General features: G+C 41.8%; 1 protein-coding gene across 1 annotated transcript in view; it reads right to left on the bottom strand.

The window, feature by feature from the left end:
- The window catches only part of PLEKHG7 (pleckstrin homology and RhoGEF domain containing G7), a 58057-nt gene that overhangs the window by 41925 nt on the left and 5074 nt on the right, over positions 1–11058 (bottom strand). The window contains 3 exon segments of the mRNA XM_042781686.1: positions 5822–5889; positions 6194–6241; positions 10330–10450. Coding sequence (XP_042637620.1) covers positions 5822–5889; positions 6194–6241; positions 10330–10450 — 237 coding nt within the window.

The following is an 11058-nucleotide window of genomic DNA, read 5'->3' as shown; positions in this document are numbered from 1 at the left end:
ATTTTCAAACATGAATTCTTGAAGGACACAACTTTGTTAGCCTCAGTATCTTTGATTCATCCTCTAACATTCATTAGGACACATCACACATTGTCTTTAAGCCATTAGCAGTTGCAAAGCCATTTCTGAGTCATAGAGCCACCAGTTACTCAGTTGCCATTGAGTTGACTCTGATGTATGGTGTCCCCATGTGTGTCAGAGTAAACTGTGCTCCACAGGATTTTCAGTGGCTGATTTTTAGGAGGCAGATAACCAGGCATTTCTTCTGAGGTGCCTCTGGGTGTATCGAAAGCTCCAACCTTTTGGCTAGCAGCAGAGATCATTAACCATTTGCATCACCAAGGGACCCACAGGCCCACAGAATGTCAGACCTTGAGAAGAGAGGCCAGTGGCTTTCCAAACTTCTCATTTTACTAGTGAAAATAAATAAAAGGCAAGGCTAGAATGGGCCTAAAGCAAATAGAAGGACTGTAAGTCCAGTGACCACCCAATAGGATAACACAACACCCTCACAGTTTTAGTTTTCTGAATTCTGGATCATAGGACTTTAGCATCAGAAGATGCCTCAGAGACTATTTAGTTCAAGCCTTCATCAGCAGGTTACTAACTAAAGCTCTGAGGATTAACAGAATTTGTACCACACAATAATTCTATGCTAAAGAATACCTCTGGTAGCATAGTGCCTTTGATTCTATGCTAAAGAATACCTCTGGTAGCATAGGCATTTGACTGCTAATGAGAAGGCTGGCAGTTCAAACCCACCAGCCACTCCTCAGAAGGAATGTTGGGCAATCTACTTCCATAGTGATACCACCTCAGAAACCCAAGGAGGGGTTGCTATGAGTTGGACCTGACTCAATGGCAGTGAGAAATAATACCAGAATATGCTAGAAACTGTAGTTTCCTCAGAATGGAACTACTCTCTTATTATTGTTATAATTTTTAATAATAAACCAAAAAAAAAAAACCAAACTCACTGCTGTCAAGTGGGTTCTGACTCATAGTGACCCCACCTTGGGTTTCCGGAGTGGTATCTCTACGGTAGCAGATTGCCCAGTCTTCCGTCCGAGGAGTGGCTTTGAACTGCCAGCCTTCTGGTTAGTAGTCAAGTGCCTTAGGCACTATGCCACCAGAGCTCCTATTTTTAATAATATGTTTCTAAAATCTAATTACAAAGGTAATACATGATTATAGCAGAAAAAGTGGGAAAACAGAAAAATACAAAGAAAATAATCCTCACCTCTAGATTGCCACTGAAAATACTTTTTTCTGAACATATTCATAATTAATTTTTAAATGGTATCATATTTACACATCTTTTCCATTTAATATATCATAAGAATTTTTTATTTTTGCCTCATTCCCTGTTCTGTTGCAACATCTTGAATTACCCATGTAAAGGGCTCATTTTATCAACTGAATCAGGCAGTAAACAACATATAAGGCGTTATAAAGGCAGTTTGGCTGCATTCCAACTACATGTTGATCAGAAATAATTTTCTAACTTATTGTAGTGCCTCAGGGTGCGTGACGCACAGATCTAAGCTGTTTGGTAGAAGTTCATCAACTTTATGTTAATGGAAAAGAGAAAGCACAGGTTATCTAGTGTTGGGGACTGCCTGTGGATATGAAAGGAGTGCCCATGACAGTGTCAGAATGTGCCACAGGAAGCAACACAGGGCTGGGGCTGCTTGCTCTGGTGGGGTTATGGCCCTGAAAGAGGAACCCTATTGTAAACGTATTAGTTTCCCTAGTAGCAAAGGAATCTTGGAGCCAGTTGGGGACCTCCTACAGCAACTGGGACATGTGCCTTTTGTTGATGTCTGAAACCATAGTGACTGTATGTTGTGGAAATAAATAATAATAATAATAAAAGAAATCAGTAGCAAGTTGGGAAAGAAACCAGAGAAGACAATGGAAGCAGCGTTGGAGTTGGGGGAAAGTGGGCACCAGTTGCATATCTTGAAGGGCACACACTGTGGTTTGTTGTGTGTTTGACCAGCTTCCTGGCCAAAGCACTTGGGTGGAACATCCAGTAAGTAGGGCGGAGACATTCCTCTCGGACAGAGGCCACATTAACTCATAAGAGTTATAGGCTCATTTAGTGCTTTGTTCCTTCACTAGGATGGCATTTGTTGGAAGAGGAAAAGATAAGCATTTAAAGGGTATTTGAGAGGATATTGGAGGCAAAGAAAACGCTAAGGTTTGTTTATTCCAGGGTCTCAAATCTAGTAACTAAGAGGTGAATGAAAAGGAAACTTGTGCTAGGCAATGGTGACATGGAACTGGAGCATAATTGAAAGTTGAGGTTGAATATATACATTTTGGGGTGATTGACAAAGAGATGATACTGCCTTTCTGAGAACAGACCAGATCTTTGTGAGCTCTGATGAGAAAGAGTGGAGACTGTCCCGGCCTTATTATAGGGAGCCTCACAGTTGGAGGAGCAGTGCCATGTCATGACTAAAACAGACTCAGAGCCAGACTGCTTGGGTCTGCTGGGTGGATCCATGCTCTGCTGCTTATTAGCTGTGTGACCTCAGGCAAGCTACTCAACCTCTCTGAACCCCAGTTTCCCTATTTGTAAAATGGCGATAATAACGTTACCTACCTTGTTGAGTTGGAGAATCGGTGAGTAAACATATGTAAACTATGACACACATAAACAGGAGCACATGTAAATAGAAATGTGGTAAACATGATATATGTATTTGCTTTTATTACTAATGTTGTTATTGGTTGGGTAGGAAGGAAAGTGGGAAGAAAGAAAGGCAGAAAGAAAGAAGGAAGGGAACGAGGAAGGAAGGAAAAGAAAAACCTATAATAGATTGGAAAGTACAACTGGGAAATTTGTTTGTCATCTTGACATGGGATTATCATTTATATAGATAAGGATCACTTGGTGATTCAAGCCAAGAGGATGAAGGAAGGAAATGTGGGTATTGATTTTAAGGGGACCAGATCTCACATCTTTGTTTTTACAAAACAAAGCTTAAAGAAATGAATTTCTCTTAAAATTGCTAAAAACATCTTGCCATTCCACTAATTACATATTCTTTTTATTATTTTTTTAAATTACATTTTTGCATCTCCATGACTGTCCTTCCAACATTGTGTGTGCCATTTAGTGCATTTTTAAGCCCAATTTATAGGTTGGTGCCAGCTTTTCAGTGGTGAGCTGGTAGTGGATATCTGGGTTACCCTGGGTATCTAGTCCAATGCTTGGCACATACAGATACCCCACACATGTATGTGGAACATGTTGCTTCTTTACAGAGAAAAAACAGATGGATTGTCACAACTTCAGGAGTATCTCTTTCTCAGATAAGCCCTTCCCTTCTGAAAACTCATCCTATTTCCCCAGTGACCTTTCAAACTTCCCTGCTTTGGAGAAGCTTATGGGAGATACCTCTTCTCTGGGACCTTTAAGGAGCTCTGGTGGGATAATGTATAAGGTACTTGACTGCTAAAAAGAAGGTCACTGGTTCAAACCCACCAGCTGCTCCATAGAAGGAAGACTGGGTGATCTACTTCCATAAAGATTACAGTCTCGGAAACCCAATGGGGTTGCTATGAGTCGGAAACAACTTGATGGCAGTGAGTCTGGGTTTTTTGGTTTGGGGCCTTCAGACTGGAGAGGTGACTGGCATAGCCTCATTTAGATGAGGAAAGGCACAGGGAAGACTATGTGATAGGCCCTGTGTCAGACCTGCCAGGAAAACAGTCAAAGAATGCCCTGAAAGAGTGGCAAGTGAGAATGACTGAAGATCACCAGTACTGCTGACAAAGGAGTCACAGTTTTACTCACAGTTCATGCTTTGCAGCTTGAATGTTTAGACTGTGTCCCATATAAACTTTCTGTTCTTGCAGAAATAATGTGAAGGTCACTCAAATATATGGTTATGAGAAGAAGTTGTTTTTCAAATCCTAATTAAGAAAAATCCTAAAAACAGTTGTGGCTGGTGTAGATTGAGTGTTTATGATGTGCTGAGACTTGGAGACGTTCCACATGTATTGCTATATTTATTACTCACAAACACTCTATGAGGGTAGCTCTATTTTCATCTGCCTTTTATAGAGAAAGAACCTGAAGCTGAGGGAGATTAACATATTTGGCCAAGGTCACACAGCAATAAGTAGAGCAATTGGAATTAGAAACTCAGGGGGCTTTTAATTTAGCTACTGGACTTAAAAAAATGATGTGTGTATCCCCAAAACCCCCAATGCAGATGTCAACAACTGATCACAAACTGATTGGAGTGGCCATATGGGTAGATTTTCAACAGAAAGAGTGACAGTAACTACTCATGGGACCCTCATCGCTACTGTTGACTGCAGTATATAGGTATGCAGCTGGTGTCAGGAGGGGAGCGTTGGTAGCTCAGTGGTAGAATTCTTGCTCTCCGTGCTGGAGTCCTGGCTTTAAATCACAGCCAGGGCACCTCAGGCACAACTGCCATTCCTTTGTCAGTGTAGGCTTGAGTATCACTATGATGCTGAATAGGTTCCAGCAAAAGCTATAAACTAAGATGGAGTAGGAATAAAGGACTGGTGGTTGACTTACCAAAAAAAAAAAAAAAAAAATCAGCCAATGAAAATCCTATACACAACTTGTCATGGGGATGATGCAGGACCTGACAGCATTTCATTCTGTTGTATATGGGATCACCATCTGATAGCATGGCGCCTAAATGTAAAATGGCAATAATAATGTTACCTACCTTGTTGAGTTGTGAGAATCAATGAGTTGACATATGTAAACTATGACAGACATAAACAGGAGCACATGTAAATAGAAATGTGGTAAACATGATATATGTATTTGCTTTTATTACTGATGTTGTTATTGGTTGGGTAGGAAGGAAAGAAGGAAAGAAAGAAGGAAGAATGGGAAGAAGGAAAGGCAGAAAGAAAGAAGGGAGTGACTGCTAACCAGAAGCCTGGCGGTTCAAACCCCCAGCCACTTCTTGGAAGGAAGGTTGGGCAATCTACTTTCATAGTGTTAGCACCTCAGAAACCCAAGGAGGGGTTTGCTATGAGTTGGATCTAACTCCATGGCAGTGTGTTTGGTTTTTTTTTTTGGTTTGAGTCAGGGGTCGACTCCATGACAGCTAGCAACAACTGCTGGGAGAACACACAGCCAGCATCTTCTCTTCCTCCAGAAAACAGAAGGGAAGGGTTGGGTGTGGTGACTAACACTCCCTCCTTTTTCACACAACATACCAGTGGGGGTTGGCTACCATGGCCAACCCTTGTCCTAGGCAGTAAAGAAGCAGAGACCACTGGGTTAGATTTGTAACTCTTCAATCATCAGCAGAACAAAAACTGAATTAAAAAACTCACTAGGAGCTCTGGTGATGGAGTGCCTAAGGCATTTGATTGCTAACCAGAAAGCTGGCAGTTCAAACCCACCAGCCACTGTTCTGAAGGAAGACTGGGCAATATACTTCTGTAGAGATACCACCTCAGAAACCCAAGGAGGGGTCACTATGAGTTGGAACCGATTTGATGGCAATGAGTTTGGTTTGGTTTTGGAGTTAGCACTAATGCAACCAACTTTTCCAGAAATAGAAATGTATTTGTGGAATCTGTGACTGTAATATCTCATTAATCTTTCAACGTTCTCAGTATGCATAACACAACCTACAAACTGGGGCATACATTTGTGCAAGTTTACATCCTCAAGTGAGCTGTTTCCTAAGCTGTGTTGAGTTATACATTTAGAGTTGTAAAACATTAACAATATTAGGATTTCTTTGTTTTTTTTGCAGAGCTCATTAGCCACTGACAATTAGCACTGTTTAGCTGCACAAAATAGCACCATTTGGCATGTTCTATTGCCAATACTATGAATGTGATGATATCGTTTATATTTCGCTTGCCATTTGCCTTTATGCAAAGATAAAGCAGAATGAAGAGGCTCTCCAGCAATTTCTTACTTTGTTAGCTACCAAAAACCAAACCCAGTGCTGTTGAGTTGACGGCTGACCTATAGCAGCCCTGTAGGACAGAACAGAACTGCCCCATAGGGTTTCCAGAGCTGCAGATCTTTATGGAAGCAGACTGCCACATCTTTTTCTTGCTGAGAAAGTGGTGGTTTCGAACCACTGACCTTTCAGTTAGCGGCCTCGTGCTTTAACCATTAGCTACAGGAGGTTTAATTAAAACAAAAGTGACATCATGCAACACTCACCACTCCCCTTTTGGAGAAAGGCCACCTTGGCTTCTTGGACTCTGGTGGGTGAAATTTAAGAAAGCATATTATTACTTTGACAGATCACTGCAATGCTTTAATAAACTCTGCTTTTTTAATGAGCCTAACTGAACTCATTCTGCTTTAATTCTCCTTTTGAGAATGCACAGAATAAATATTTATATTTGTGCAGATGAATGAATGAAGCAATGCTGCTACCTAAAGCTTGGTGTTCTATTGCTGATTTACGGTCATAGCGCCTGTTTTTCCACTAGAGTATTGTTTAGCCTCCTTTCTGTCTGTCATTTGAAGAAGAATCAATAAATGGTGTAAAGATATCAAGGAACATATTTAGGATAGTAAATCATAGGACTTTTGAAGCTGAAAGGACTGGCTCATTTTTACACCACCGCACCATAAAATATCCCATTCAATGCAAGGTTAATAGCCTGACTAAACTTGAGACTTGGAGAGCACATCACCCAATAAGGTGTGGTTAAATGAAGATTCTTGGAATAGAGAAGTATCAACACAGCTCACCAATAAACTATGGTTTATTGTAGCTTTGGGCCACAATCCAGGTAGTCCTTAGATGTTACTTTGAGTTGAGAAGAAGTCATCATTCAATCACACGATTTTTTTTTTTTTTTTTGATGACCAGAAAAGAGATTCAGCTCTGGCCTCTTAATTTTATGTTGGTTGTGTCAATTTGTAATGTTCCCAGAAAAGGCCTTTTGAGTTTAAGTAAGATGTTCTGACCAACCACTCAGTATACAAAAATGGATTAATTGTAGGTTGATCTATCTTTTCAATCAAATTCACCAAGGATTCTGCACAATGCTTCAATCAGGTGGAAGCAATTACCTGTATAGCATTTATTACAAAGGACGTGCTTCTGGGATATTTCCCCTTGTAACTTTGGAAGTTATCTGTCCAAGTGATTATTCTCTCCCTCATTCAGACCACCTTATTGTCTTTATAAAGAAGAGATTGCATGGAATATCCTTTAATAACAAGTTGGCTTCACTCTTAGCCCTCAGATGCCTTGTGGTAAATTATTATGTCCAGTTTGAATTGGAGCAGTTGGGATCTCAGGTCCTTAGAACATCTCTTTTCTCTGCTTTTATAACTTAGGGGATAATTTTGGGGCATTGGGAAATCTGTATAAGTATTCAGAAGAAGATTTATATGTGTCTTGAAAGGGATTAGAGCCACAATCTTTCATTATATGTACTAAATATTAATTTTTGCTGAATCAGATTCTCTCATGCAATAATAGCTCCAGGTGATTCATACACACATCAAAGTATGAAAAGTGCTCCTTCAGGTAATGATTTGAGGCCCTGAAAACTCTATTCTAAACTAATTGAGAAAGGGTGATGGAAGTATAGGGTGGCAGATGGCCTGTCTTTCATTTTATGATATCACATTATGTCACACTATGTGGCTGTGGTAGTTAAGGTTATGTATCAACTTGGCTGGGCTGTGATTTTGAGTGGCTTGAGTGGATGTAGCTGTTCCCCATGATGCTATTGGACATTGTGTAATCACCTCTATGGTAGGCTCTGATGTGAGCAGTTACACAGTGGAAGGAGCGTTGCCTTTGAATAATGGCCTCGTTCCTGTGTATATAGAAAGGATCCTGTATTTGGCTCAGTCTTCATCATCGGTTCTTAGACTTGAACCAGTAGCTTGCTATGTTGCTTGCCATGTTGCTGCTGATCTTGGGATTGTTGCCTTTTCAGCCTGTGAGCCAACAATCTGTCACTTTACCTGCCAATCTTGGGTTCATCAGCCTCAGCAGCCAGCGGCTGTGTGAGCCAGAAGACGCCACCAGTGCTCCGGTGGCCCTGGAAGGCAGAGCTGAAGTCCAAGGTCAAGGGGCCCCACTTGGCCCCTACGTCTGCACTCTGAACTTGGACTTCTAGCCTAGTCTTCCTCTAGAGCTAGCATTCTGAATTGGGATTTCTAGCCTCCTAAACTGTAAGAGAATAATTTTCTGTTTGTTGAAGCCATCCACATGTGGTATTTCTGTTACAGCAGCAGTAGAGAACTAAGACAGTGGTGTATAACAAAGAAATACTAATATGATTTAGAAGCATCAGACAGTTATGACCCTGTTCCTTAGCATGGTGGTTCTAAAACTTTAGCAGGCACCAGTGTCATCAGAGTCACCTGGAGGCCTTGTTGAAAAAAACTGATTGCTGGGCCCCACCACCAGAGTTTCTGATTTAGTAGGTCTGGGGTAGAGCTGAGAATTTGCACCTCTGAGAAGTCCCCAGGCGATATTGAAGATGTTGGTGCAAGACCACACTTTGTTGTTGTTATTAATTTAGTGTGTTTGTGAAGCAGCATGACACGTGCACTAACCTCTGTAAAAGTTACATTGCGTTTAGAACTGGTTCTAATTTCTAGATCCATGCCCTTGAGCAAATCATTGAATCTCTCTTGGTTTTTTCATTTGGATTGTTGTGAATAACTTATCAGTCAGTAGATGGGAAAGAGATCTATAAAGAGTGAAGAGCTATACAAATAGAGTAGTTATGGTGTCTTCACTGCTGGCTTCTGGGTTCCCACATACAGAAAGCTATAACTGCACATACAATGAGTGGTAAAAGCAGCCTGAAGGAAAGGGCAGTGGACCAGCAGTTTGGAGCCTGGATCCCATCCATATGACACAAACCAGCTGACACCATGGATGGGTCCCATCTCCTTTCTAGCTCACAGTGTATGTGTGTGAATGAAGAAGGAGCCTAATTTGGTGTTTTCCAAACTGTGCTACCAGGTGTCCTTAGCTTATGAGGATGCCTCAGAGGTGAGTCTTCAGGACCCACCTCAGTCAAGCATTCCAAATCCATCTGTATCTGTTTCATAGATTGGATTTCCAAGTAAGATTTCTTTTGTGAAAAGGGCTCTGCTCAGAACAAAACCAGTTGGAAAACCACTGGGATGGATAATCTTTTAAGTGTCCTTTTAGCTCTCAAAGGCTTTGATTTGCCTATCCTCAGAAAGAGGGGAATGCACGTTGAACAACAGCTTTTCTTTCAAACTGAGATGAAGATGCAAAAGGTTCACTCCTAATGCTGCTTCCTGCATGTAATCTGGACACTCCTCTTTCACTGATGGGCCTGCCTGCACCTAGTACAACCCTGGTGGAAAGCACCAGTGAGTGCGAGGCTGAAGACTAGGAGCAGAGTGTTACAGCAATGATAGAGACGCTGCCCACCAGCCCGAGAGGACATTCTGCTCCAGGATGGGCACCATCACTGGTACACCTGCATGCAGCCTGGAGCGGGGGGATAAATTATTTGAATAAAGGACTGTTTTTTTGGAAAGGCCTGAAAAATGTACATGTCCAACTTTGTGAAGTGAAGGTTCAATAACAGGTTCAATATTCAGCTGGTGTGATGGTTAATTTTATGTGTTAACTGGGCTAGATTATGGTGCTAATTTGGTCAAACACTAGTCTAGCTGTTGCAGTGAAGGTATTTTGTGATGGGGTTTATGTCAACAAAAAGTTGACAGCTAACTTTAGGTAGGATGTTAACCTCAACAATGTGGATGGGCCTCATCTAATTAGTTAAAGACCTTGTTGTTGTTGTTTTGCCGTTGAGTCAGACCCTACTCATAGCGACCCCTCCTTGGGTTTCCGAGACAGTATCACTACGGAAGTAGATTGCCCAACCTTCCTTCCAGGAGTGGCTGGTGGGTTTGAACCACCAGCCTCCTGGTTAGCAGGCAAGTGTCTTAGGCACTATGCTATCAGAGCTCCTGTTAAAGACCTTATGAGAAAAAAAAAACTGAAGCTTTCCAGACAAGAGGGAATGTTCCTCAGAACTGTAACAAAGAAATCCTGCAAGTTTCCAGCCTGCCCTACAGATTTTGCACTTGTCAGTCCCCACAAATGCATGAGCCAACTCCTTCAAATTAATACCTACCTACCTACAATTCTGTTTCTCTGGGAAGCCCTGTCTAATATAGCTGGTCCCAATAATTAATGTCTGGTGTCTGTTCTGAATGGTTAGTACATATGTTGTACTAGTTATTAAGTAGGTTGAAAATCTCTCCCACTTACTGTAGTATCTGTCCTATAGGAAGCATGCAGTGAAGGTTTGCTGAGTGAACAGAACCTGAATCAGCAGCAGCAGTGGGTGGTACAGGTAATCAGCAGCCCCATCTGACACCAGGAGGTCTCCAGGGAACATCTCAAGTCCAGGTAAGTTGAGCACCACAGAACCCCACCTGTGTTCATAGAACCTGTGTTCAAGAAACAAAAGGAGAGAGCGTAGATAGTCCCCACCACCTCTGGTCCTTCAGAAGTGGCTGGTAGCTCCTTGATGTCTGCTCACCTAGGAAGGGCTCAGAGGCCACTGAAGGCTCCTGGTGTGGCAGGGCCATCATGGCACATGTCCCCTCTCTTTGAGCCCTATTGACCATTTATGCTTTTGACTAATCCAAAGCAGAAGAGGTTACCTAGAAATGTCCACACAAACACCTTGTTCTGACTCTGAATGATACTAGAAGGAAGACTTCAGACACAAAGTCTTTGCATATCACACATACTGTAAGTTGTAAGAGGTGAGCAGAATGCATAGGTGTGGCCACTGGTAATCTTAGAATACCAAAACTTGAAGTCAGCCCTTATATTTTTCCCTGAGAAAAGTGAGAAATATTATCTGTGATAGTTATGTTTGTGTGTCAACTTGGCTGGGCCTGGTTGAGAGCTGGGCAGCTGGTGGTAGTTATTCCCCATGATGAGACTAGCAATCAACTCCATGGTGGGATCTACCACAAGCAGCTGAGTAGCTGCCTTTGGGATGTGGTCTGCTTCCTATATATAAGGAGAAGCCTTGGGAATGATCTGT

The sequence above is a fragment of the Orycteropus afer genome, unplaced genomic scaffold, assembly GCF_000298275.1.
Source record: "Orycteropus afer afer isolate SDZICR_OR568_19922 unplaced genomic scaffold, OryAfe1.0 scaffold00151, whole genome shotgun sequence".
NCBI lineage: Eukaryota > Metazoa > Chordata > Mammalia > Tubulidentata > Orycteropodidae > Orycteropus > Orycteropus afer.
This window is presented reverse-complemented; position numbering and strand designations above follow the sequence as displayed.